This window comes from Pongo abelii, chromosome 6 (assembly GCF_028885655.2).
Source record: "Pongo abelii isolate AG06213 chromosome 6, NHGRI_mPonAbe1-v2.0_pri, whole genome shotgun sequence".
In the NCBI taxonomy this organism is placed as follows: domain Eukaryota; kingdom Metazoa; phylum Chordata; class Mammalia; order Primates; family Hominidae; genus Pongo; species Pongo abelii.
The window spans coordinates 55,188,161-55,215,639 of NC_071991.2; the positions used below are offsets into that span (position 1 = coordinate 55,188,161).

The following is a 27,479-nucleotide window of genomic DNA, read 5'->3' on the forward strand; positions in this document are numbered from 1 at the left end:
GGATTAGGTCCCATCCATATGACTTTACTTTATCTTTTATTTTTTATTTTTATTTAATTAATTTGTTTTTTATTTTTAATTTTGGGGTACATGTGCAGGATGTGTAGGTTTGTTAAATAGATAAATGTGTGCCATGATGATTTTTGTACCTATCAACTCATCACCTAGGTATTAAGCCCAGCATGCATTAGCTATTCTTCCTAATGCTCTCCCTCCTCCCACCCACCCCTGACAGGCCCCAGTGTGTGTGTTCCCCTCCCTGTGTCCATGTGTTCTCATTGTTCAGCTCCCACTTAATAAGTGAGAACATGAGGTGTTTGGTTTTCTGCTTCTGCATTAGCTTGCTGAGGATAGTGGCTTCCAGCTCCATCCATGTCCCTACAAAGGACATAATCTCATTTCTTTTTATGGCTGTGTAGTATTCCATGGTGTATATGTACCACATTTTCTTTATCCAGTCTATCATTGATGGGCATTTGAGTTGATTCCATGTCCTTGCTAATTATGAATTAGCACTTCACTTTATCTTAATTACCTTTTCAAAGGCCCTCTCTCCAAATACATTCTGAGGCACTGGGGGTTAGGATTTCGACATTGGAATTTGGCCACAGAAACATAATTCAGCCCACAAGAAGCTGAGTCTACGACCGAGTCACAGGCTGCGGAGCCATCACCCATCTCCCTCTACTGGGTGCCTCTGACATTTATCAAAGAAAGGTGGTAATTGCGAACAAGCGACCCGGCCCAGGTCACTTCTGCTACAGGGGAGTCTGTACACCTCAGTGGAAGGGATTCGTCATCTGTTAAACAGGACTCCTCAATTTGGCCCTGACCCATTTTAAGAGTGTGTCAAAGTCAAACAAGTGTTAAATGTAGTCCACCTGTTGGCATATAGTGCTATCCATAATAAAACATTAATACTGATCATCAGTGGTGGATGCTAATAGTGCATATTAAAATGCCACACTCCATATTTTAGCTTTCAATTTCATCGTACTTGGGATTAAAGAATCGAGCCACAGCTGAAAATACTTTTGAGGGTCTTATAATAGCATTCTATAAATACAGAGAAAATTCTGGGAGAAGTGAATCTTTTGTGCAGCCTTTTAAATTCTTCTTACATTAATGCCACCAGCAGCAGGTGGCTAGGCTGTGTAACATGAGGCTTTGGTGTCACCGGTGAACCTGTGGAAGGATGTGCTCTCCTCACTGAGTGCGTATTTCCTGAGCAGCTCCAAAGGCCGGGCGTCTCACTGATTCATGCTGCTGATGCCAGGAAGGGCAAGGCAAGTGCAATCTCCTTCCTTAGAGAGTTTACCAGCATGCAGTGAAGGCAGGTGATACATAAATCGTCCGAAGTGTAATGGTGTTTAAACTTCGTGAGATCCTTATCAGACATAAATGCTGCAATGAAATGCGAGCTTTTGTTTTACCAGTTCACATTAATTCCAAAGCCAGGAAAATGGTAGTCAAAGGAAAAAGAGCATCGCTCTGCCCAACCACACCACCACCAGTGAACACCTGGATGGTCCTTATTCTCTACTAAGCTCTTTATATGTATTAATTCAATTAGTCTTCACATCAGCCATAATGAGATAGGTAGTATTTTAATAGAGAATGAAACTAGGGCACAGAAGATTTAAATAATTTGCTCAACCAAGGCCGCTGAACTTCTGGGATGGCAACACAGGAAGTCTGGCTCAGGAATCTTAATCACCACGCTCTAAAAGAGCCTCTAAATGAAGGGGCCACACCAGCCATGCAGGGCCCCTGTGTGAGAAACACTGTCAGAGAAGGCCATTGCTACTGGCCCTGTTGCTAGTCTCCTAATACTGACTGCCCTGGGGCTTTAGGGGATGCACTGTGGTGGAGGGGACAGAGGGCAGGGGATGGAGTCCTGTGGACTCTGAGCAAGCACTGGACCTCACTGTGCCTGTTTCTTCCCCTATGAACCTGTCCCTGTGAGAAGCATAGCCATCGCAGATGCTGTGGGTCTCCCATGCACACCTGCTTAGCCTATTCCAGAGGATGACTTCAGCTCCCCTCTGGGCTAGCTGCCTGTTGGACTCAGCCAGGGGAACTCCTAGAGGAGAATGCACACTCCTGCAAGACAGATGGGGAAAGTGCCTGAGAGTCACAAGAGTTGGTGGAACGACTTGAGGCAGGCTCCACACAGTCTCTCCAGGATACAGCAGGGGTGCAGCCCCAGTTCCCCGTACACCCATTACTGGTTTTCCTCCCTCTTCTATTTCACTTCCTCACTCTCTTATCAGGGCATCCAGGAATCACCTCCCAAATAAACTACTTGCACCCAAAGCCTTCTCTCAGAATTTTAGGGGAACCCAAAATTAGACCTTACCTATCTCATGAAGGTGTTGAAAGATCCAATGATATTCTACAGGGAGATGTTTTTTAATTTGTCACACTGCTGACAGCAAAATGTTAGAGGATTACTATTATGAGTAATAACAGGAAGGTACGATTATAATTGCTGTGGAAGTCTCCCTGTCAATAAGTGACTTTGGACACACACTCCTTCCTTTTTCTAAACTTGTCCTCCCAACCTGAAACTCAGCCATCACCACTGGGTCTATGTCAGAAATCCTGAGTTCAGGGTAGGGGGCAACTACATTTGGCAGCAAAGAGAACAAGAGGTTTAGCGAAATACACCTGTTTCCTGGGGACGACATACAAGAAGTCCCAGCGGGTTGCGTAGCCCTAGGGCTACTGCTCCAGGTGTCAAAGCAGTGAATCAGGGAACTGAGTGGTAAGATGATTCCTGTTGGTCTTGATTCTCTTGGTGTCTGGCCCTTGTTAAAGCAAGAATAATATATCCTAATATAGCTGCCATATTTTAGTTCGTTTCACCGAAGAACAAGGGTGTACACGATTTTGTATTTTAAAGAGTTTTCCTATGAAATCTCATTTTCTTCCTTCTATCCTCCTTAGGAAGCTGATGTGGTATGGTCATGGCACCTTCCACTTTTGGCTAGCCTCTCCCTGTTTTACACTTGAGAACCCAGCCTTCGAAGAACTTGTTTAAAGCTTTAGGCTGGGCATGGTGGCTCATGCCTATACTTTGGGAGGCCAAGGCGCTGCTTGATGCCAGGAGTTTGAGACCAGCCTGGGCAACAAAGCAAGACCCTGTCTCTACAAAATAAATAAAAAATAAATTAGCTAGGCATGGTGTTTTGTGCCTGTAGTCTCAGCTATTTGGGAGGCTGAGGCAGGAGGACTGCTTGAGTCCAGTAGTTGGAGGCTGCAGTGAGCCATGACTGTACCACTGTACTGCAGCCTGGGTAACAGAGCAAGACTCCCTCCTCAAAAATTAAAAATTAAAAAATTAAAAAAATAAAAACAAGTAAAAGTAAAATAAAAAGTTTTAGAGGAGCCTTTCTCTTCAGGCATTGTCTAGCAACACTTAAAATGAAACAAAAGCAACATGAAGCAAAAGAGAAAATCAATAGCACGCTCAAACCTCTCCCTATAGGACTGTCCCCACTGTGGGGCCTGAAGGGTGAAGGGCACAGAAATCCAAGGTTACCCAGAGGGCACAGATGAGGCAGATGTGAAAGAGCTCAGCTCTCTGGGCACCCGTCCAGTCGGCCCAGCCTGCACCAGCATGCGGCCATGCAGCTGGTCTTGCCAACAGCCCTCACCATCAGTGCCAGCATGCAGCAGGAAGGAACGACATTGAACTTCATAAAGTCCACCGAGCCTTCCAGGTCCACTGCTTGACAATTGCTTTTACCTAAGCCAAACAGGCCAAGCCTGGCACTGTCAGTCACGGAAATTTTGTGTGCCTGGAACACAAAAGTATATTGTTACTTTGAATGTAAGTCAATGGTGAGGAGGGAGTGGTCTTGCATGACCCTGGTGAGGAGGAGCAGCCAGGGTTTTCCCCAGATGAGGGTCAGGATTTGATGATTCCATTGAAAAGATTTGGTCAAAAAAAGAAGAGGAGGTGGGCTAAAAAGTGACAACCCCAATAAAGTAAAGAGGAGCTGATGTGAGAATTTGCTTGTGGCCGAGCCAAGGAGAACATCGCAGACACCAGGAAGTGAGCTTCACATTCTGCTCTGCAGAGCCCTGGGGAAAGAGGGTTTCGATCTCTGTCCCCCACCTCCAGTCTCAGCACCCTCCTGAGGGCAGTCTCTCCTGGCACAGAAAGCAGAAGGTGACATGGCCGGCAAGGTCGGGCCTGGCAAGAGCATAATATGATAAGGGAGGGTTTGCTGTATTTCCAGAGAGGACAGTGCAAAACTCAGTGAGACTGAGCCCCATCCCAAGATGCCGGGGACTGGGGGAGAGGGGACTGCCACTGATATAACTGAACACTTAGTATGTTCCAGGATCTGTGCTGATGCTTTAAAGCATCATTGCAGTGAATTCCTTTACAACCCCATAAAGGTATTATTATTTCCATTTCACAGATGAGGAAAGTGAGGTCCAAAAGAATTGGCCCAGATATCAGAGATGACTAAACTCGGGAGCCAGGTTGACCTGACACACAGGCCTGTGGCCTTTTCTTTCTAGCTCAGGTATCCCTCCAACACATGGGGAAGGTGAGTGTGTGCCAGGTGGGGCATGGTGCTCTCTGGCCCCTGGAATCATGTTTATTGGTGAGTCTCCATTGTCCCTATTTCAATCCTCACTTTCTATAGTGGTTCTCAATGGGGTGAGTAGGGGTGGCATGTTCCCCTGTGTGAGTCTGAATCTCTGTGGTGGACTGTGATGTCTAAAGAAGTCCCCGGGTACCCATGCTGTGATGTCTTGAGAATCACTGAAGGGGTGCTGCCCTGCCCTGTGTAACCACAAAGAACCAGACCTGCTGTGCTCCTCCAGCTCGGGAGAGGCCCTGGAGTTTGGCTCCAAAACCTTCTCTTCCATTCTCCTTCATATTCCTAGTTCAAGGCTCCTAAACCTTCTCTTCCATTCTCCTTCAAACTCCTAATTCAAGGCTCCTAAACTTTCTCTTCCGTTTTTCCTTCATACTCCAAAGTCATGGCTCCTGAACTTTCTTCCATTATCCTTTATACTCCAAAGTCAATCTCTCTAATTTTACATCAACCATTGCATTTTGTTTTTCCTTTTAGGAATTACCTATCAATAAAATTTTACTTTTTTAGAACAACAACTAGATGAAGTTATGGGAAACAAGCATGATGCCTCTTCACGAAATGAAGATTCACATTCATGGAAACACATGCTCCTTTTAAATGTAACTATCTGAGCAAGCATTAGTAAACAGATATGGTTTCTGATGACCCAAAAGGCATATGAATGAGTCTTGAGATATTTTAAATTTCCAATTATTCTTTTATCCCTAAAGACATACCCTTCCCTCTGACAAAAAGCAATTCCCAAAGCAACCCAGAAGAAAATACAAATGATTGCTCTGATGATGCTAAGCCCTTAAATAACTATTCCACTGCGGTCTTAGATTTAATTTTCTAGAAAACTCCATCATCTGACATGTTTCTGTTCTAGAACATACGCTGACCTATGCTAAGGTCTAGCACAACCAAAGACCCCTTTTCCCTTTGATTGTCTCTTAATAGTTCAGATGATGGTCTTTAACAAATATGTATATATAAAGAAATACACACACATGCATGCACACAAATTTTTTTTTAAAGCCGCAACACACACTTTGTATGGTGTCTCTATGACCAGAAGCTTTTCTCTTGGAGTTGGCTTTAAGGCTCCTTCCCCCTCACCACCTTCTGAAATTCTTCAACAATACAGTCACGAGAGGCATTTAGTCAGACTAGAGAACACTGAAGGTGAAAATTCTTCCATATCTGGTGTCCTTGGCATCAAGAAGAGTTGCCAACTGGGAACTTTTGATTTGATAATAGCCCCAATGTCCTCTGTGCTTTGTGGGAGAAAACACCAGCTAGTGATAGATGTCCTTGTACCAGGGCAGAGAACAGTAAATGCAACAGTTTCACAAAATATTGTTTGATATCTGGTGTTCCCATTTGGTCTGTGGTTTATTTACATAAAAAGTAGCAAGGAAGATTATGATGGCAAGTCCCACAGCTTCTCTGACATTCCTGTTGCTTGTATCCATTTCCACTCTTAGGAGAAAAGACCCAAACTATTGCATATGTCAACTCAACGATTAGGGCAGGAGAGCTTAAAAACAAAACAACACAATAAAACCTTAATGTTAATCCCTAGAAAAACAGGAGCCAGATTGGGCTAGGTTGGGGTCGAGATAAGGGGAACAAATCACAGTGACATACAGAATTTCAAGCAGATGACTTATGAACTTTTATTTTTTTAATTAAAAAGCATATAATATTTGATCTCAAATGCCCACCTGAATTAGTGAAAGCATGCTCCATAACTCCTTCCTTGGTTCTGCCAAATCACTTATATTTTGCACTAAATGTGAGGTTGTTGATATCCACTAAAGTTTTTTTACTATGAAAAATTGTTAGCATATATGATGTGAGTAGTACAATTGAGCCTCCAGGCATCATCATCCAACTTCAACAATTATCAACTCCAGCCCATCTTGTTACGTCTTTCCACAACCCACGTTCCCCCTCCAAATCCCTGCTTATTAAAAACATATCCAACACTGTATGAAATCACCCACAAATATTTCAATGTATAGCTATAGAAGAAAAGAGCTCTTAAAATATAACAAGCATTTATTAAATAAAATTAGCTGTAAAATTATCTACAATTCCTTTATATAAACCAATATCCCAACAGTGTTCAAATTTCCCTGGGTAGCACAGTTTTAAATGAATGTTTGGCTCAGGTAGAGAAAGACCAACCCACAGCACTAGAATCTCAGCATCCCAAAGCTGCCACGAGGCCCAAAGAACTTCTTTCTCTGCTTTGGAGAGGAGCTTGGGGCCAGGTGATCCAGAATTCTTGCATGAGCATCACGATTAAACCTTCTAGGGAAACGCATGTCCTTCCCTTCCCTCTTGGTCTGCTACTGGTGAAGCTGCTTGTGAAATGACAAACCAACGGCAGCTTAGAAAACAAAGTCCTCTCCAAATGTTTAAAATGTTTGAATGGAGCTGCCATCTCACTGGAGTGGATGCTCAGGATGCCCCCAGATCTTCGTGTATTTGTTGCTAGCTTTAGTAGTCACAGTCCTACAGCTGCACTGATGTGGGTCTAATCTGTGGCTGGATCCAGGTACCTTCTGCTACACCAGTAGGCCCAAGTCCACTCAACTCAGCAAAAGAGGAGAGAAGACAAACCATTCCACTCCTCAGAATCATGCTGCAGGAGCAAGTACTGGCCCCATGGACTTGGAACCCCAGATGACCCAGAAATGGTAACATCTGCACACTGCTTGGAATTAAAACAATTCCCCAAAATGAAGGCCTCAGAAGCAGCCTCAGAGGCAAAAGTTTTTCTCTGACCTTTACCTGCCCTCTTCTCGCTCAGTCCCACTCTCCCCCAAGGCTAACCACAGAAACTAGAACCCCTCTTCCCCAAGGTGGGTCATAGAAACCAGAGCCCCTTTTCCCCAAAGCCAGCCATAAACCTAAAAATACTACTCTAACTCCCCACCGCCTTCAGTGTAAAAACTGGCCATAAAGAAATTATCTGACCTATTTTGTTTGATTGTAGATCATAAGACCTCATTCCAGAGAGGGTCTTGTCCCACACCCAGAAGGAAGGAATGCAGCTTAGGGAGGCCGAAAGAGTCTAGACAGACATACCTTGCTGGGTTTCCCCTGTTCAGTCTATTAGCATTGCATCTACCCTCTTTGTCTAATCATATTTCCACATGGCTGTCAATACTCTGTTCAACCTAAACATAAAAATAGATAATTTCTGCTACATCGTTGGGTCTTTATTCTAAAGACTCCCAGGTACACATTAATAAAATTTATATGTCTTTTCTCCTATTAATTGGCCTCTTTTCAGTAATTTTTAACAAACTTTCAGAGGGCAAAAGAGAAGCTTTCCCTTGGTCCCACACCACCTATTTTTGGGCTATTTTCAGAATGCTGGCCTGACTTCCCACTTGGATAACTCAGGTTCTCAATTTTGATCTTGGCTTCTAGTGTCTGACCTCCTGCCCTGTACTGACCACAAGGACTTTTGACCTGAACATGTTGGTCCAAGATTGGGTTATTTATCCAGTTGTTTTCCAGTCCCCAAAATGAAAGTAGGTACTATTTACTAAGGAGGCTCTTGGTAAGCAACTGTTGCTACTGCTATCTTATGGGGTCCTCACAATAACTCTATGCCTGCTATACTCCTGTTCAGGGCATTAAAGATGCATTGTGAGCAAATAGACAAAAACAATCCCTCTATGAAGTTTCCATTCTAGGAGTAATGTACCCTAGGAAGTGGCAATTATTAGTCCCATTCACAAATGAGGAAACTGAGGCTTAGAGTTATTAAGTAATTTGCTTGACATCCTATGGACAGGACATGGCACAGCTGAAATTCCGCTTCCAAGGTGTATGACTCCAAAATCCACATGTTTTCTTTTTAATACACCGGGCTGCACCATTACATGATCCCTACTGAAGCTGACAGCTTAGCACAATGAGTGCTGATTGGACAACTGTGGGACACAAACATGTTCAAACATGTTTTTATACCCCGTGTTGTTTTTTGATTTTTGTTTTTGTTTTGAGACAGAGTTTCGCTCTCGTCTTCCAGGCTGGAGTGCCTTGGGGTGTGATCTTGGCTTACTGCAACTTCTGCCTCCCAGGTTCAAGCGATTCTCCTGCCTCAGCCTCCCCAGTAGCTGGGATTACAGGCACACGCCACCATGCCCAGCAAATTCTTGTATTTTTAGTAGAGATGGGGTTTCACCATATTGGCCAGGCTGGTGTTGAACTCCTGACCTCAGCTGATCCACCTGCCTGGGCCTCCCAAAGTGTTGGGATTACAGGCATGAGCCAACGTGCCCAGCCACCACTGTGTTTTAAATACTCTATGTCGTACAGGTGGAATCCTGCTTTAACCAACTTGAAAACACATTGAGACTCCTCTATTGTGAACAGACCTTATTAAAATGGAAATCTATTGCTAGCATGTACAAAGTGGGTACGCTGTGTTCCTTTCTGTGAATTTTTAAAAAATCTTCACGCAAAGCAAAAGGCACAGGGTCTATTCTCTTTGAAAAGAATGAGTTGGAGTGAGAAAGGCTGTGCCAAAAGATACTTTATGGCTTTTAAAATAATACCCAAGTATTAAATTTTGCTGTCCCTATATTTGTTACTTCTGATGTAACTGCATTTGCTTTATAAAATATTCTTACTAAAATTTGAATGCATTGAGGGTGTTCTTTTTTAATTTTATTTTTTCTTTAAAAAATAACTTTCATATCACAGCCAGGTCCAATGTTGATGGTGTTCTCATACAACACAACGCAGAATGTCGTTCTGGCTTTCAAGGCTTAGGCTCACGGCAAATGGAAAATCGTGGTTGGTTAGCTCATAGTGGGTTTGCCTGGTGAATTACAATATCTGCACTAAACTCACTAGATTAGGAAGAAAGGCTAGGAACTGAGTGCCTACTACGTCCTTCGGACTGACCTAGGCACAGACTCTCTGTCTTCAGATCTCTCATTAGCTGCTTTGTGACCATTGGCCCCAAGATCCTCCCTCATTCCTCATCCGACTCTGGTCTGCTTAGGAGAGAGCTCACAACATTATCTAGGCACATCTAATGCCTCATATGCAGAGAAGCAAGCTTAGGCATGAAAGGTGAATAATTCAGAGGGCAAGAGGGCTCTTTAAAGATGAGACTTCAGGATCCCATATTCAGGAAATACTTAATGAAGAGGCAACATATGGTACAAAGTTTTAGTCTAGGAATAAGAAGCCAATTCTATACTCATCTTTCTCATGACCAAGCAGTGACCAATGTCACGCCCTGGTTTCTCTGGATTCAGGTTCTAAACTCTTCAGAGGCAGAGACTTAGTAATTTTGAGTGGCCAAAGCTCAGTTAAATTTGCATGATAGCCTGATCAAGTTTAAGAACACAGTCTGCTGTCACTGAGCTCAAGGGGCAGCCACTGTCCCCACTATGTGCCCCGCACTGCTAGCAGCAGAGACCCTATCCTTCTGAGCTCATCTGCCATTAGCTGTAAATGAAGACAAAACAAAACCGAGTTCCTTTGCACTGCATCTTCTTTTATCATGCTGATTCTCTATCAGAATCTCTCTAAACCATGAGTTTTATTCCGAGGACAATGTGCAATATGTTTTGGTTTTGTTTTTTTTCTATTAAAAGGGTAGAAGAACCAAAAAGCAAGTGGGGAAAACAATGGAGCCACACAGAAAAAAAAAAAAAAGACCGAAAACAGCAATCTCAGGAGGCAGCTTGGAGGAAATGTGGAAGCTTTAGCCAAGGTATGGGGAGCCGAATCCATTGACTTCCTGGCTTTTAGATTCAGAGAAGTAGAAGTAATCCTTGAGAAGATCTGCATCGAAGGGCTTTTGGCTTAGCGTTTCAGAGCACAGCCGGGAGCCGTTCGGCCAGAGTCCCAACAATAGCCCTGCCCGGTAAGTGACCTGCCCCCAGTGCCTGAGTTAGCTCATTCTTAAAATGAGAACAACAGTACTTGCCTCAAAGGGTTACTGTGAAGAATGACTCAATTACTATGTGCTAGCCCATAGGCCAATGCAAAGGTCATAGTAAATGCTAGATAAGTGTTCATTGCCTAGTCATCAGTACCACTTACTGAACCCGTTCACGCAGCTGGAGGCAGTGGGGCACACAGAAGTTAGGCTCAATGGCCAGAAAGGCAGGAGAGGAATCCAGCCTCTACCCATGACTGGCTGTGTGACACTGGGCACGTAAGTAAACTTTCCGTGCCTCAGTTCCCTCATCCTTAAAATGGCACTACCGGTCCCTACCTCATTGGATTGTTGTAAATATTTAGATAATTTAGACAATCCATGTTAAGTGCTTAACACAGTACTTGGGGCACAATAGCTATTTAGTAGATGCCTGTTATTATGAAGCATTATTGTCACAGGATCCAACTTAGCCAGTGGGTAAGTGACAATTCCTTCCTTTTCAAAAACCTTTTCTTCTAATTATAAAAGAAACAAATGTTCCATGTAGACATCTGAGGAGATGTAGACTCACACAAAAAAGAAAATAAAAATCATCCAACCCTTTCCACCCCAGATACCCAGTGATGACACGTTTTCCATGTCCTTACAGCCTTTATGTGAGAGTGCATAGGTGAGCCTGTGCACACACAGTTTTGTTTTACGTAATTGGGACTACACTGTCTACATGTATCCTGTTTTTCTCACTTCATGTTACCTGTCCTTTTATTAAACAATCTAGGAAACGTGACTTCCTGGCTGCCAAGCCAGCCTTCCACTGCAGAGATGTGGCGGTTGGCTTGGCAGCCAGGAAGTCACGTTGCAGAGTCCAACACCACTAGATGTGGAGCTCAGCATGGGCCACCCCTCCTTACCTCACCTTATGACAGCTTTTCCTCCCTGGGCAGGGCTGGTTCTCTAACCATCAGCAACAACCTGACGTGTTGGAGTTTTTTTTTTTTTTTTCCCTTTTATGACGAGAAAGGTTAAAGAAGGGAAGAACAGTTTGGGGAAAGGAGTAAGTGGCTCCAAGGATCCCAGCCTCCCAACGATGGTGGCCTTCGCAAGCACAGCAGTGTACAGATGAAAAGACAAACCTGGTGGAGGGAGGAACGGTTCGCTGGCAGTTTTCTAGGACTCACTAGTTACCCTGGAATCTTAAAAGATTTCCAAGGCAAAGAGCCAGAAGATTTGGGTGTAACAGAAAGCTCCAGTTAGGAATCATTGCTCCAGAGACAAACCCCAAGGTCACCCTTTGGCATTGTACCCCCTGTCACCTTCCTGCCATAACCCTCAGCTCAGACACCGCCTGCAAGCGGCTTATGCTCCAGGCTCCTGTGAAACTCGACAAAGGCCCTTAACAAGTGCTCGCAGGCTTTTCTTGCCAAGTCCTGGGCATTATGAGTCTGTAATCGCTGCCTCCTGCACACCACTGCAAGCCCTCTCCTCTTTGTTCCTGCCACTCCTCCCACCTCACAGCTGTGAAAAAAGAAACACATTTAAATACCATCCTGAATGGCCCTTTGGAAGTATGAGTGGCAGGTCCTGCCACACCTCCTTCTCTTCCAGACCAAGGCAACCTGCTGCCAACACTGGCTCATTTTTCACTAAAGCCATGTTCCTGCTCCTGGTGCTAACCACCAAAGAAGAGAGGGAAAATCAAGTTTTTAGAATTGCTTAAAGACAAAGGTGTCATTTTGCAAACTGTTAAGCAGCAACCAAATGTCAACTTAATACTATCCTAACAGCTTGGCCTGATGCAAATGCCTTCTCCTTATTCCGGTGGCCACTATCAGTTCCTGGTAAGCGTCCCCAATCCCTCATTAGTGACACTAATCGAAGTACCAGAGTGTCAGGAGAACCTAAGTGAGTGACAGTGTGTAAGAATTTTTAAGCCCTTCATTATTCCAAATGCACCAGCAGACATGCAAATTACCTTTTTCAGAATATGGTGTAATATGTAATTCTACTAAGCACCCTTCCACCTAGCGACCCTCCGCCCCTGCATTTTTTTTTTTTTAACAACAGCAAACACAAAATTCCAAAAAAAGCTCTCATGGGACTTCAGAGAGAACTCCATTTTCTCCATTTTCTTTCACAGATTGGCATGTTTTTCTATACCTCATGCACCCCAGCATGTTAAAGATGGTGGGAAAACCTCCCAATATATGTCACAGCTTATATTTCCTACTGGAAAGCCTGCTTTGCCGAGGAATCATGCAATCCTTAGACTACAAGGAGAAAAATCATGCCACTGAATTTCCTGAAAGCAAAGACTCTGGCAAACAGGAACGAGGGAGGAAAATAGCTAGGGGTGCGATAAGCTTCTCACTGTAATCTCCCCTCAGCATTCTATGAAACATCACTCCCGGAACGGGCAGGCAGATATATACGGCACCTCAGTGTCTTCCTACTTAGAGCGTTGCTTTTCATGGTAAAAAGCGATTATCAAGCCAGTTTCCCCTTTGTATTTAAATAATAGGACATGGCCTGCCCTAGGTGAACTGTTTCTTCCTTAGGATATTGAAACTTGAATGGCAACATTAAAAAATAATGGTATAAAAATCCACATTCTATTTTATAAATAAACACAAATGCTGTAGCCATAAACCCTACTGTCAGGATTTGCCTGGGCAACCCAACTCCAAAGAATTTCTCAGCTGGTCAGTGACATGTAGGGGGAGTGCACCACTCATGGTTAGGGACTGTGGCAAGAAAACAGAAATCACAGGCCCCCGAGGGGCTTCTTTGCTCATCTTGGAATCTACCAAGGGGTCAAAGTACAGTTGAAAGCAAAAGTTCGGTAAAATTCTGATGCATTTCAAATATCAAATCCATTCTATTTCCTTTAGATATATTTTTAGGTTACATCTTATAGGTAAAGCAACAGTAATAATTTAATTTTAAGTGGGCCAACACACCCTGTGGGCAATTTTGACATTGATATTGGATTTTATTTTTTATTTATTATTACTATTTTTTTGAGCCAGGCTGGAGTGCAGTGGTATGATCTTGGTTCACTGCAACCTCCGCCTCTTGGGTTCAAGCGATTCTCCTGCCTCAGCCTCCTAAGTAGCTGGGATTACAGGTGCTCACCACCATACCTGGCTAATTTTTGGATTTTTTAGTAGAGATGGGGTTTCACCATGTTGGCCAGGCTGGTCTCGAACTCCTGACCTCAAGTGATCCACCTGCCTCGGCCTCCCAAAGTGCTGGGGTTACAGGCTTGAGCCACTGTGCCAGGCAATATTGAATTTTAAAGAGATGAGACAAAGGAGCTCAAAAACTAGGGAACCAGAAGCAAGAAAAGAGGGAAAGGAGACGAAGAGAGCCCGTCTGGCTTTGCTTTAATCCTGCTCCACAGCTTCAGCTGGCTCCATCAGCCCTTCTCTCCATTCCAAACTCTTGAAAAAAGAAAAGATGCTCATCAGTGATGGAGATGAGGAGGAGGAAGAAGGGGTGAGGGGAGAGGTAGAAGGCTGAAACTAAAAAACGTTTAGCCTAATTTCCCCCTAACCTACTCCCCAGGTCTTCCAGAGCCGGTGTGAAATTTGTATTTCATTACAGAGGATCAGACATATCACACAAAATGATCCCCATCTTACAAAGATTACATATAATAAAACCTGACATGCTGGTCTATGCGCACTGACAAAGGCTCTCTGCTTGATCAGAGAATCCTGACCTCCTAACCAAAATGTAATCAACCTTCCAAAGCTTCTCCCAGGCCCATCTGTGCACTCCCTTGTAAAATCCAGTTTGGCAAAACCCCCTGCTACGTCGGTTTAGCAAGAATGACCCCATCTCGATATCTGATCACCCTTGATATATGATCAGGTGCCTCATCCTTCACCAACCCCCAGGGTATGTCCGATCACCCTGGCTTGTCTTCAGTAAGAATCTTGTTAGCTCCATTCAGCCAGAATCTCCTTTAGCCCTGATGTTTCTTTTTAGTATATTCACTGACCCCACCCTGCTCCTGGGCTATACATTCCCTCTTGCCCATGTTGTATTCAGAGTTGAGCCCAATCTCTCTCCCTCACTGCAAAATCCTATCCACCTGTTGTGATGGTCCTCAACAAAATCTTTCTTACCATGCTTTCTACCTTCGAATATACTTTTTTCTTTCACAACATAGATGTTTAGAGTCCTGAACACTGATTATAAAAAGTTTTAACTCCATTTCTTAACCCAATTTACATAAATAATTGTTCATTCATTCATGTATTCATTCATTCAGTGAGTTGAGTACTTATTTCGAGCCAGGCATGAGTGACACAAAACATCAAATATAGACCCCAGTCAAATTTTTAAAAAAGTTAAAAACTACTACCTGCTCTGAAGTGGGGGGTTTGCAGATATAAAAGATATAAAAGCCAGTAGTGTAGGAGGAAGGGACACCTGAGCTGGGATGACTGTGAGGAGCCTTTCCAGGCTCTCAATGGCTATGCAGAGGCCTTAAGTAGGAGACTCCAGGACAGGGGCACAGGAGGAAGTCTTAGAGACAGGCAGGGGCCAGACCATGCAGGATGGAGTGGGCCACAGCTCAGCAGGGTCCAGGAAGTTCTGGAGAGGAGAAGCAGAGGATGTGCGCATGCAAGATCTCTGGCTACTGCGGTGGGTGGGTGGTGGGTAGTGGGAATGGGAGGCTGAATGAGCCCAGCTGACTGCAGGACAGGTGTTGGCAAACTTCTCCTGGAAGGGGCCAGGCTGTAAATATTTTAGGTATGTGGGCCAAGAGGCAAAAATCTAGAATATAATGTATATACTTATATAACAAAAGAGAAAACAAACTTCCACAAAATATTTATTGACAAAACTCAGAACATAGTAATAATAATTGAGTAAAATTTTTAAAATTCAAGCCTACTAGTGAGAAGAATGGAATTCTTTGAGGAATAACATTTTGCTTAATTGGTGTTCTGCTGCTGTAGCATAAAAACAGTCATAGACAAATTGCATGAGTGTGGCTGTGCTCCAATAACACTATTTATGGATTGAAATGTGAATTTCGTATACTTTTCATGTGTCACAAAATATTACTTTTCTTTTAACTTTTTTCCAGCCATTTGAAAATGTAAAAACCAGTTTTAGCTGGAGGATGATAAAAAACAGGTGGTGAGCTGGCTGTGGCTCAGGGGTCCTGGTTTGCCAGCCTCTGTTGCAGAAGGTCCCACATTCTGCATGTGTCTGATTGCTTGCTTATGAGGTCATTCATTCTGGGCAGATTACCACAGGGTGATGCTCTGTGCGCCTCCTTGTATCCAGCAGAGGCTTGTGATAGGAGGTCATTCCATTACACGTGACGGTAAGTTTGATCCATTTTAAAGAGACACTTTCCCCTTTGCAGTAAGAAGCATCTGTGGGTGATACTTCTGACCCTGAGAACATCTTTTTCCCCCACAACTTTTCACTCAGTGGTTTTAGCTTTCATAGATGATTCTTGTCTGAATCAATCATGACATTGGAAGTTACAAATTAATTCGGGTATGATATTTTTCTCTTTTAACCTTTTAAATTGTCCAGTGCCACAAATAGAAAAGCACATAAAATAATTTTGTACAGTTTAACATATTTCTATAAAGTGACACTGTATGTCATCACCACCTGTGTCAAGAATTAGAGTCTTGCCAGCACTCTAGAAGCACCCAGGGCCTTTCTGATCCTGAGTCCCCCACTCTCCTCCCAAACGGTGCCATCTCCTGATTTTATGGTTATCCCTTTCTTGCTTTTCCTCATAATTTTTCCAGCTTGTCTTGCATTCCTAAACACTGTAGCTTACATTTTTTTCTGTTTTGGAGCTTTATATACATGGGATCATACGGCATGTATTCTTTTGTCAGGTGGCTATTCCTCCATGTTGTTGCATGTATTGTTGATTCATTTTCACTGCTGTATAATACTTTATAGCATGACCATAACACACATTTTATCAATCCATTCTGCCATTGATGGACACGGGGGGTTGTTTCCAGTTTTGTGCTATTCGTGCTGCTACAAATGTTCTTAACATGTCTTTCGGGTCATGCAGGCGCACACTTCTCTTGGATACCTACCTAGGATGCACATGTTTAACTGTGGTAGGTGCTGTCAAATGGTTTTCCAAAGGATTGTATCAATTTACACTCCTACCAGCGGTGTATGAGAGTTTCCATCACTCCACATCCTTGCCAACATTTGTCATTTTCTTCTTTTTAATTCTGATACGATTTTAATGGCTGCTTCATATACCATTTAGAGGATATATAATAAATTTTTGAATCTGCTGTCATAAAAAATGTGGGTTGTTTTTTGTTTCTTTCTTTTTGGTTATTATTACAAGCAATACTTTCATTAATCTCCTATAGCTATATATTTCTGTATATCTATGATTAGTTACTTAAATAAAAATTACTTGAAGTGAAGCCACATCAAGAAAATTACTTGAAGTGAAACTAGGTCCATTTTTTACTGACAAATTGTATCTTAGGACATTTCACTAAGTTTTGCTCCCACCAAGAGTTATAAGTGCCTAGTTCCTAATACTCCAGCCAACATTTAAAAAGTATCTCACTAGGCTGGGCACAGTGGCTCACGCCTGTAATCCCAGCACTTTGGGAGGCTGAGGCGGGTGGATCACGAGGTCAGGAGATCAAGACCATCCTGGCTAACACAGTGAAACCCCATCTCTAATAAAAATACAAAAAATTAGCCAGGCATGGTGGCGGGCACCTGTAGTCCCAGCTACTCGGGAAGCTGAGGCAGGAGAATGGCGTGAACCTGGGAGGAGGAGCTTTCAGTGAGTCGAGATAGTGCCACTGCACTCCAACCTGGGCGAAAGAGCAAGACTCCGTCTCAGCAAATAAATAAATAAATAAATAAATAAGTAAAAAGTATTTCACTAAACTGATGGATAAAAATGGTTTCTCATTATTTTAATTCGTTCTTATTAAACCGTAGTGAGGTTAAAATATTTGTATTTCTTCAATCTAATCATATCCTGTGCCCATCTTTGTATTCATCATTTCCATAGTAATCTGTGAGAGCTCTTTATATGCTAAAGACGTTAATTATTTGCCTTTAATATGTATTGTAAGTATACATATTATTTTTCTGCATAAATGTAGAAAATATGTTTTAAGAAAATATTAAAATTTACATGATTATTTTACTCCTAAATTGACCTGTTCTTCAGAAAGAGAGAAAGAGTGAGAGAAATGAAGGAGAGAATTCAAAAAATTTAACCAGATGTAGAATTATTTTTTATTACGCATTTAAGCATCTTTAAAGAAGGAATTCCCTAATGAAATATTAAATGTTATTGTCAACATTATCAAATTCTCTTCTGATCTTTGCTATTTATTACATATATTAAGTAGTTGATTTCATTATGCACAAAATGTGTTTTGTTTTTTGTTTTTGTTTTTTTTTGAGACGGAGTCTCACTTTTTTGCCCAGGCTGGAGTGCAGTGGCGTGATCTCGGCTCACTGCAAGCTCCGCCTCCTGGGTTCACACCATTCTCCGGCCTCAGCCTCCCGAGTAGCTGGGACTACAGGGGCCCACCACCATGCCCAGCTGATTTTTTTGTATTTTTAGTAGAGACGGGCTTTCACCTTGTTAGCCAGGGTGGTCTCGATCTCCTGACCTTGTGATCCACCCGCCTCAGCCTCCCAAAGTGCTGGGATTACCGGCGTGAGCCACCACGCCTGGCCAAAATGTGTGTTGTTTCTAATCCATCATTTTATGTCTACTTTTCCATATCAGCATAGATGTAAGTTGTTTTTGTTTTTGTTTTGAGACAGAGTCTCACTCTGTCACCCAGGCTGGAGTGCAGTGGTGCGATGTTGGCTCACTGCAACCTCTGCCTCCTAGGTTCAAGGAATTCTCCCTGCCACAGCCTCCTGAGTAGCTGGGATTACAGGCACCTGCCACCATGCCCGGCTAATTTTTGTATTTTTTAGTAGAGATGGGGTTTCGCCACGTTGGCCAGGTTGGTCTTGAATTCCTGACCTCAGGTGATCTGCCCACCTCGGCCTCCCAAAGTGCTGGGATAACAGGCGTGAGCCACTGTGCCCCGCCAGATGTAAGTTTTAATTACCACCACTGCATAATGCAATTTTTAATTAACAGTATGGCATAACGCATTTCATTTAGTTCTCGTAAGCCATTTAAGATCTATTTTTTCGCTAGAATAAATAGCATTGTTGGACATATCCTTGCATAAATTCTTTTTGGCATTTTTAGGGTTAAATTCTTAAATCAGTCTCAAAAATAAAACTACCTGATTACCAGGGGGAAAACTGTGATACATACACATTTACTGTTTTCTTACAGAGAACACTCCAGAAAGACCTGTTCAGCTTTTACTGAGCCCTAGACATTTGTCTGTCACCAGCAATGTTTAAAAAGGATTATTTTCTCAAACCTCCAATAACATGGATTTTGTTCAGTTTATTTATTCTGGCTAAATTTATGGGTACATCAGTATTTGCAGTTATTCTAAGTTGTACTTCTTCAGTGCTTGCAAGATCCATATGATAGTTTCATGTGTGTTTACTTACAAACCATCACTTTGTGGCAATGACCTTGAATTTGACTTTGGGTCAAATTCAGCAGTGAAACTTCCATACTTATTCCTATTCTTTGTTTATATTGGTTAGAAAGCTCTCAAATGTAATTTATACTATGTGCTTTCTTTCTACTCTCTTGCAGGGCAAGAGCCAAGTTCCAGGCAGGTCTAAGCCCTTGGCACCTCAGATAGGGTCAGTGTACAAAGCTAATGTCACATGGGGTGACATCTCAGTCATACTCTCACCCTCACTAGGGCCTGTGGTCATGCAGCAGGGGCCGCAGGCTCTCCCTTCATAGCCAACACTCCTCAGGGCCATGTCATCTGCGCATCTGAGGGAGGGTTGCATCCGGTGGGGAGGATGGCAGGGAGGTTCTGTTCCTGGCTTCCACTGACTTGGCTCACACCATCCCTAAGCAGCCCTGTCTCTGTGTGCCATACCGTCATCTTGTTCATCTTCCACTGAAAACAGAAGCTGCGGAGCGGATGCGAGACGCCCCTCACTGAAGTGGTGTGAGGAATGGAGAATGAGTGTGAGAAGTGCTCCTGGTTTTCTTTAGAGGAAAAGTTTGCTATAAGCATTAAGCACTAGCATTTTTCTGAAACTGTGTGTGCGGTGGTGATTTTTGCCCGACAAGGGGACATCTGGCAATATACAGGGCCATTTTTTTACTGCCACAATTGGGGGTTGCTACTGGCATCTAGTGGGTAGAGGCCAGGGATGTTGCTAAACATCCTACAATGCATAGGACAGCCCAAACAACACGAATGATCTGACCCCAAATGTCAGTGGTGCCAAGGCTGAGAATGCCTGTTCCAAAACAAAACGACCACCCTCAGTGGCCCCTTCTAGACACAAACCAAACTATGAAACCAAGAGAGAGCATTCAGCAACACAAACTGAAATAGCCTTGATTCAGTCTTGTGTAGATAGGGAAACTTCATGTAAGGATTTTATATTTCGTTGTGGCATTTCCTATTACACTAGGGGACTGAAGCTCAAGCTATCATTATCACCATCCAAATTCCACACTGGAACTTGACTTCACAACGCCTCATTGGCTGTGCACTTTGGCATGGCCCATTGCGTGAGGTTTCCAATGAGACAGAAAGTCACTCAGACTCGTAAGCCTGTACCAAGCAGCAGGAATGAGAAGGGAAATGAGGTAGACATCAGTAGACCAATGAGGTGGAGGTGGAAGCTGCCGAAGAATGGGGGAGAGAAATGGCTGAGCCAGACTGGTTTGGAATCAGACTCTAAAGCTGCCAGATCCAGCTACCTAAGATGCCACCTGCCACAGGGAAGCTAGGCAGTGCTACTTCTGAACATTTAAAACCTTCTGCTCAAGTGTATTCAAGCAGTTTATGCTCCACAGTAAACCAATCAGAAAAAAAGGTCTTACCGGGGGTGCTGATGGTGGGGGAGGGGGAGGAACCCCCAGAGGCGGGGGAGGGGGAGGCAGAGGAGGTGGTGGCGGCGGTGGCACTGGCATGTGTCACGGTGTTGATGTCTCCTGCTTATGAATGGTCCCAAGAGAGTGGCTTCTGCTCTGAAAAAGAGAAAAAGGATGGCTTTAAACTTGGATTTCTTTACTTATATGCAGGAAATGCATATCTTGCAGACATGCATATTATTGGCAGCTTGATTCTTTCACCTGTTCATTCATTCATTCATTTGTTCATTCATTTATTCACAGAGTGCCCACTCTGAGGCAAGCCTTGTGCTAAGTGCTGGAGATTGACAAAAGCAGCCAAGTTCTAGAGACAATTAGGTATTAAAACTGATAGAATTTAGCTATTTGTGTCTCAATACAAATAGAATATACATATATATGTATATATATATATAGCAATCCTTCATTCCATAATAATTTTTCCAGATAACTGACTTCTACCTCTTTAGCATTAAATTTTTAGTTTTATCGTTTTCAATCATTCTGCATAGACTCCCATTTTCCTAAGCAGAGCAAACAGAATGAAATGTAACCTTTTCTGAATGTCACAGGCTCAACATGAACTCATGATGCCAGCCTCAAGCAAGGCTTAGCGCGCTAGTCATTTTCCTGCCTCTTTCTCTCCTGTCAGCTCTTACTTTCCCTGCTATTCCTGTGTCATCATTTCTACCCAGCCATCTGGATGAGGATGGGCCACCCCTCTCCTCTGCCTAGACTTTCTATCCGGTATTTGCTATGCAAGGGGCTTTTTGGCATGATTCTGCCAATATGATTCTGTTTCAAATAGTTAATATTATAGGAGGTCTGATCTCTGGATAAATGTGTGGAGCCTGTATGTGTGCATGCATATGTGTGTATGTGGGCATGTGTCTTAGAACCCATAGCAAGGCACACTGCAAGGACTTAAAATCTGTATTAAAGAAAAACCCCATAGTTTACAAGAATTGGAAAAACCTATATGAGAACCTAAAAACAATCAAAGCAGAAACTGAAATAAACCTTACACTTGGGCAGGGGTGATTTTGTATTCCTGCTGTCCCTTTGGTCACTGGAGGACCAGAACAAGGCCTGTCCCTCTGTTTTTTCATCTTTAAAATCCTGTGGCATTTATATTTTTTTCATGTTAATATTCTTGTCTCCACAGAGGCCAAAAGCATTTATGCAATGTGATGCTTTCCTGTTAGCATAGTCCACTGAATTTTGCTCACCTAATATGTTAGTTATTTTTATCTTTTTATAAATGGCAATTATGTGACACACTAATCACACTTATTTCTACAAGAATCTTCTAAGGTCAGGGCTTCAACGCCCTAGCATCCCCATTTTTATAAATAAAGAAAAGGATGTTCAGAGACATTAACTCTTTTGCTCAAAGTCACCTATACTATAACCAGCAGACCTGGGATTGGAACCAAGGCTTAACAAGTTCTAAAGTCCAAGAATATCAGATTTATCATTTTAACCCCTTTTAAGTATACAATTCAGTGGCGTTAAATGCATTCACAATGCTGTGCAACCAGCATCACTATCCATTTCCAAAACTTGTTCATCATCCCAAACAGAAACTCTGTACCCATTAAACAGTAACTCCCCACTGTCTCCTCCCCTCAGCCCCCAGTAACCTCTGTTCTACTTTCGGTCTCTATGAATTTGTCTAGTCTAGGTACCTCATATATGTGGAACCATACAATATTTGCCCGTTTGAGTCTGGCTTATTTCATTTAGCGTAATGTTTTCAACCTTCATTCATGTTGTAGCATGGATTAGAAATTCATTCTGAATTATTCCATTGTACGTATTCACCACATTTAGTTGAGCCATTCTCTATTGATGAGTGCCTGGGTTGCTTTCACCCTTGGGGTGTAGTGAGAAATGCTGCTATGAATATTGGTGTACAAATATATCTTCAAGACCTTGCTTTTCATTCTTTTCAGCGTGTATGCAAGAGTGGAATTGCTGGATCATATGGTACCATCTTTTTTCCCAGCAGGATTAATCTAAAATTATATAAAAATTGCAAATGGCATAAAATATGTGTGTCAGTGCAACTTTTTTGGGGAAAGAGTCCATGATAGTTTTCCTAAGAGTTCCAAGGAGGTGCATAAGCTGATTGTTGTACACAACTACACTTTTCTTACAAAATATTTCAGGCTCCTTGAAAGAAGGAGCCTGACCATCACTGTGTTACTGCCTCATTCCTTGATATTAAAACAAGAAGAGAAAGACCAAAAAAGGAAAATACTCATCAGAGTCCACAGCATAAAACCATAGTAAAATTGAGCAGAGATCTCATGGGGTAGTACGTGTTTCTTTCAGGTAATATCAATGTTATTTTATTACCAAAACTAAACTAATGGTGCACTAAACTAATACACACAATGACATAGGGTTAGACACAGTTAGCATTTTACAGGCTGATGCTAAGGCAACTTGGATGCAGGCCCACAATTTAGTTGGAACAAGCATAAATTATCAGATATTTGTATTTTAACACTTTCTTTTACAGGAGGCACTGGGTCTATTTTTTATGATCTTTTATTCAGTGGCAAAAATATTTTTAGTCAAAAATTTATAGCAAAGATTAAAGAGTTGGTTGAAGTATTAACAGAACAAGAGAATATCTACAGGTTTCATTATATAAGGATCTCATCTTTTAACTAAGACACATGACAGGAGACAGACATGCTTCCCCTGGTGAAAAACTGGAAAACGTGGGGAAGAATAACCTTTAAAAACGGAAACACCACTTACCTAAGGGTTTTGTCATTTACCTAAGAAAAAATAACTGTATAAAGAGACTTTAAGGAGAACTGCAGCAGAGCTATTCCTGTAATCCCTCAGCACATGGCTAGACTGCATCTCCCAGTCCCCCTTGCAGTTAGGTGTGACCACGAGACTGAGTTCTGGTCAATGCAATGAAGGTCGAAGTGATGTGCTATTACTTCTGGGCTGGTTCAAAAAGACCTTCTGCCCACGACTTTTCTCTTTCTCTGCCCATTGACCGGTAGCAAAGGTCCTATGTGTTGGCAGAGCCACAAGATGAAAGGAGTCCGGGTCCCTGACTCACCTGTAAGACCACCTGCCAAACACCTGATTAGACTTTACATATGTGAAAAATAAACTCCCATTGTGTTAAGCCATGAAGATTTTTGAGTTAATTTGTTTTATCCACTAATATTGAACCTATCCTATATAGGAACTAAATAAAATACAGTTGATTCTCATTATTCACTGTAGTTATGTTTAGAAAGTTGTCATGAACACAGAGTGTGATGATTACTTTTATGTGTCAACTTAATTGGGCTAAGGGCTGCCCATCTGGCTGGTAGAACATCATTTCTGGGTGTATCTGTAAAGGTGTTTCCAAAACAGGTTAGCATTTGAATCTGTAGACTGAGTAAAGGTCTCCCTCACCATTGTGGGTGGGCGCCATCTAATCCGTTGAGGGCCCAGATAGAACAAGACAACCCATGGTCAACGGCACTAGGAGTCATGTCTGAACAAATCTTATCGAACACTTATATTTTCTCCATAAGGCACATCACGGCCTTCTTGGGCTTAAGAATACTAGGCAGCGCTTCAGCACTTTGCTTGGGGCCATTTTAAACTGCAAAACCACCAACAATAAGTACAAAATTTGGAAAAAACGTGGCATTACACAGACTGCGAGAGGGACACTTGTTTATAGGATGAGATCTGAAACAAGGCAGAGTGTCCTGTTATTTCAACTCAGCTGGGAACATGCTCGTTAGTGTCTACAGTTTTTCACCACTTTTCACATGCCTGGGAATGACCACAAAAGCACCGTGAGTACTGATTTTGGAGTTACAAATACACTTTCGTGAGTACACGTAGGTGAATTTGCAAATGTAGAATCTGCAAGTAATGAGGATTGGCTGTATACCTTTTTGACTCTCCCACCCAGTAGGTGCTCAGCACTGCGCTGGGGACTTCTAAGACATTTTATGTAATCTTCTCAACAACTGTGTGGTAGACGCTGATATTTCCATACAACAAATAACACAACTTTGCCTCAGAGAAGTATGCAATTTCTACTAAATTTCAGAAAGATCATCAGAGCTGAGTTTAAAGCCCTGGTTTTTCTAATCTAAAACCTCATTTCTTTTTTTTTTTTCTTTTTTTTTTTTTTTTGAGACAAAGTCTCACTCTGTCACCCAGGCTGGAGTGCAGCGGCGTGATCTCGGCTCACTGCAACCTCCACCTCCTGGGTTCAAGCGATCCTCCCACCTCAGCCTCCCAAGTAGCTAGGACTACAGGCACACAACACCACCCCTGGCTAATTTTTGTATTTTTAGTATAGACGGAGTTTTGCCATTAAAACCTCATTTCTACTGCACCACATTACTTTATTAGCTTGATATGATTCAGGTCAAGTTACATCCCTGCTTCCATTTTGCAAAGATTTAAAAATATTTTTGAGACTATTAAGTGAAAGAAATCCCATAAAGGTAACTGTAATTCTTCTGCTTGCTCCTCCCTCACCTGAGTGGCCTTGGTTTCCATCTAGTTTTATCTTTAGGAACCTGGGAATGCTTAGGTGCCACCGAGATGCTGCCTTGCTGAAGTCACAGGAAAGGATTTTTCAAAATCCAGGATTAGAGGATAGTTTTATATGTAGTGTTTAATGGTTGTGAAAGGCTTTTTTTTTTTCCAGATACAATAATTAAGCAATTATCTAAAGAAGTATTTGTTAAAATCTGACAGTTGAGAATGCTGAGCTCCAGGAAGTCAGGGGCTGCACCCAAGAGCTCTTCGAGGCTTTGTGTTCTCTCAACCCATTTAAAAATGTTGTTTTGCTCTGAAGTGTATTTAAAATGTTTAGGATTTAAAAGGCCAGATTCTCAAAGGCTTTTATACTTTCTCCCAATTCATGAACTGTCTGAAAAACAGCATCGAAATGCACATCCAAGCACCATTAGAGGGTGGTGAGGGAAACAGAACTAACACACACTTCCACGGGAGGCCCGAATACAGCACCTGGTCTCAGAACCAGACGGCCCCAGGTTCCGCTTCCACCTTTCCCTTTTCCTGGCTGTGTGGCCTTGGTCAGGTCACTTTACCTTACTGGGCCTCCTTTTCTTCATTTGTAAATTAGGAGCGATAATGCTTAATTCTATTTGTTGTCACTATTAAAACAAACACTGTATATGAAGACACAGTACACGTCCTGACACATATGTGGAAGTGACACTTATCATCACCACTACAAATAACTATGTTAAAAGCAGGAGTCAGTTCAGGCGCGGTGGCTCACGCCTGTAATCCTAACACTTTGGGAGGCCGAGGCAGGTGGATCACTTGAGGTCAGGAGTTCCAAACCAGCCTGGCCAACATGGTGAAACGCCATCTCTACTAAAAATACAAAAAAAATTAGCCAGGTGTGGTGGCAGGCTCCTGTAATCCCAGCTACTTGGGAGGTTGGCTGAGGTGGGAGAGTGGCTTGAACCTGGAAGGCGGAGGTTGCAGTGAACCTAGATTGTGCCACTGCACCCCAGCCTGGGCAACAGAGCAAGACTCTGTCTCAAAAAAAAGCAGGAGTCAGATAAACGCCCCAGGAGAGGCAGAGAGTGCTAAGAGAGCATCATCCATCCAAACTTGAGGAGGAGGTGCAATAAAGAAACACTCGGTAGAAGTGATCTTACTTTTCACCAGACAGAGAGGTGAATAGAGGAGTCTGTTCTAGTAAGCAGGAGCAGCAAATAATCAGAGATTTGGAAGTGGGAGAACACAAGCAGCCTGGGAGGCTCTGCATGTGTGGGGGAGAAGAGGAAAAGGTTTCCATGATGGAGGCTCTTCAATGACACTCAGCTATCCTGCAAGCATCTTCCTCCTTGGGCAGGGGTGCTCATCTGTCTTATGATTGCCCACCATCTTTTGAACACTTACCCTATGCTGAAGGAATTTCCCACATGGTGAGTCCCACCTCCTCCAGCCAGGAACTCCTTCCTCAGCATCCCTTGCCAGTAGGGAGTAGGCTGTGACCACCCACTCAGAGGTGGGCTAAATAACAGGTGAAAGAGCACAGACAGGACACGGCTACAGGACATGGACCTGGGTCTGCAGTGACCATGCTGAGCCCCTCTCAGCATGGGTTGGGTGATATTCCATGGGAATACGAGCCCAGTATTGGCCAGAACCCCCTACCTCTCTCTTCCAAAAGCCCCATATCTATCTAGATTTTTGCGTGAAGTTCAATTTTGAAATCTGGGTATGTAATTTAAAAAGCATTTTTAAAAGCCAGTGGGCCACAGAGCACAGAGCATGTCTGCAGGTCGCACAGGACCTGCACTGCAACCTCTTTAGCGGGAGCTATTCCAGGGTGAGGGTACCGGCGCCCTACTTGATCCCTTTCTTTCCCTACATGTTCAGCCTGTCTGTACCCATTCAGAAGTGATGTGGACTGGGCTTGCCTCTCTTTTAATAAAAAATTATATATGTCTGTGTTCCAACCACACTTTGTGAGTTATTTCAGAAAGAAAGAACTCATGGTAAGTAATTTTACACACTAGTTGCTCTCGTCAAACTCTTTTTTTTTCCCAAGAGTAGTCTGTGAGAGTACAGCTGTTCACACACAGAAAGTGTGCTTACGTTTTTAAATATAAGCAAGAAAGATTACTGCCACCATCTGACAAAAGCACGTGGGCTGGGTGCAGTGGCTCATACCTGTAATCCCAGCACTTTGGGAGGCTGAGATGGGTAGATAGCTTGAGCCCAGGAGTTCAAGATCAGCCTGGGCAACATGGCAAAACCCCATCTCTACAAAAAATACAAAAAAAATTATCCAAGTGTGGTGGTGCACACCTGTAGTCCCAGCTACTCAGGAGGCTGAGGTGGGAAAATCACCTGAACCTGGGGAAGTCAAGGCTGCAGTAAGCTGTGATTGTACCACTAC

General features: G+C 42.9%; 1 protein-coding gene across 11 annotated transcripts in view; it reads right to left on the bottom strand.

Moving 5' to 3' along the window:
* Positions 1-27,479, bottom strand: part of WIPF3 (WAS/WASL interacting protein family member 3) — a 197,646-nt gene that overhangs the window by 73,018 nt on the left and 97,149 nt on the right. For all 11 annotated transcript variants that reach the window (XM_054560582.2, XM_054560578.2, XM_054560581.2 and 8 more), the window contains one exon: positions 20,516-20,662. In XM_054560582.2, the coding sequence (XP_054416557.1) occupies positions 20,516-20,605 (90 nt within the window). In that variant the 5' untranslated portion in view covers positions 20,606-20,662. The remainder of the gene's footprint in view (positions 1-20,515; positions 20,663-27,479) is intronic.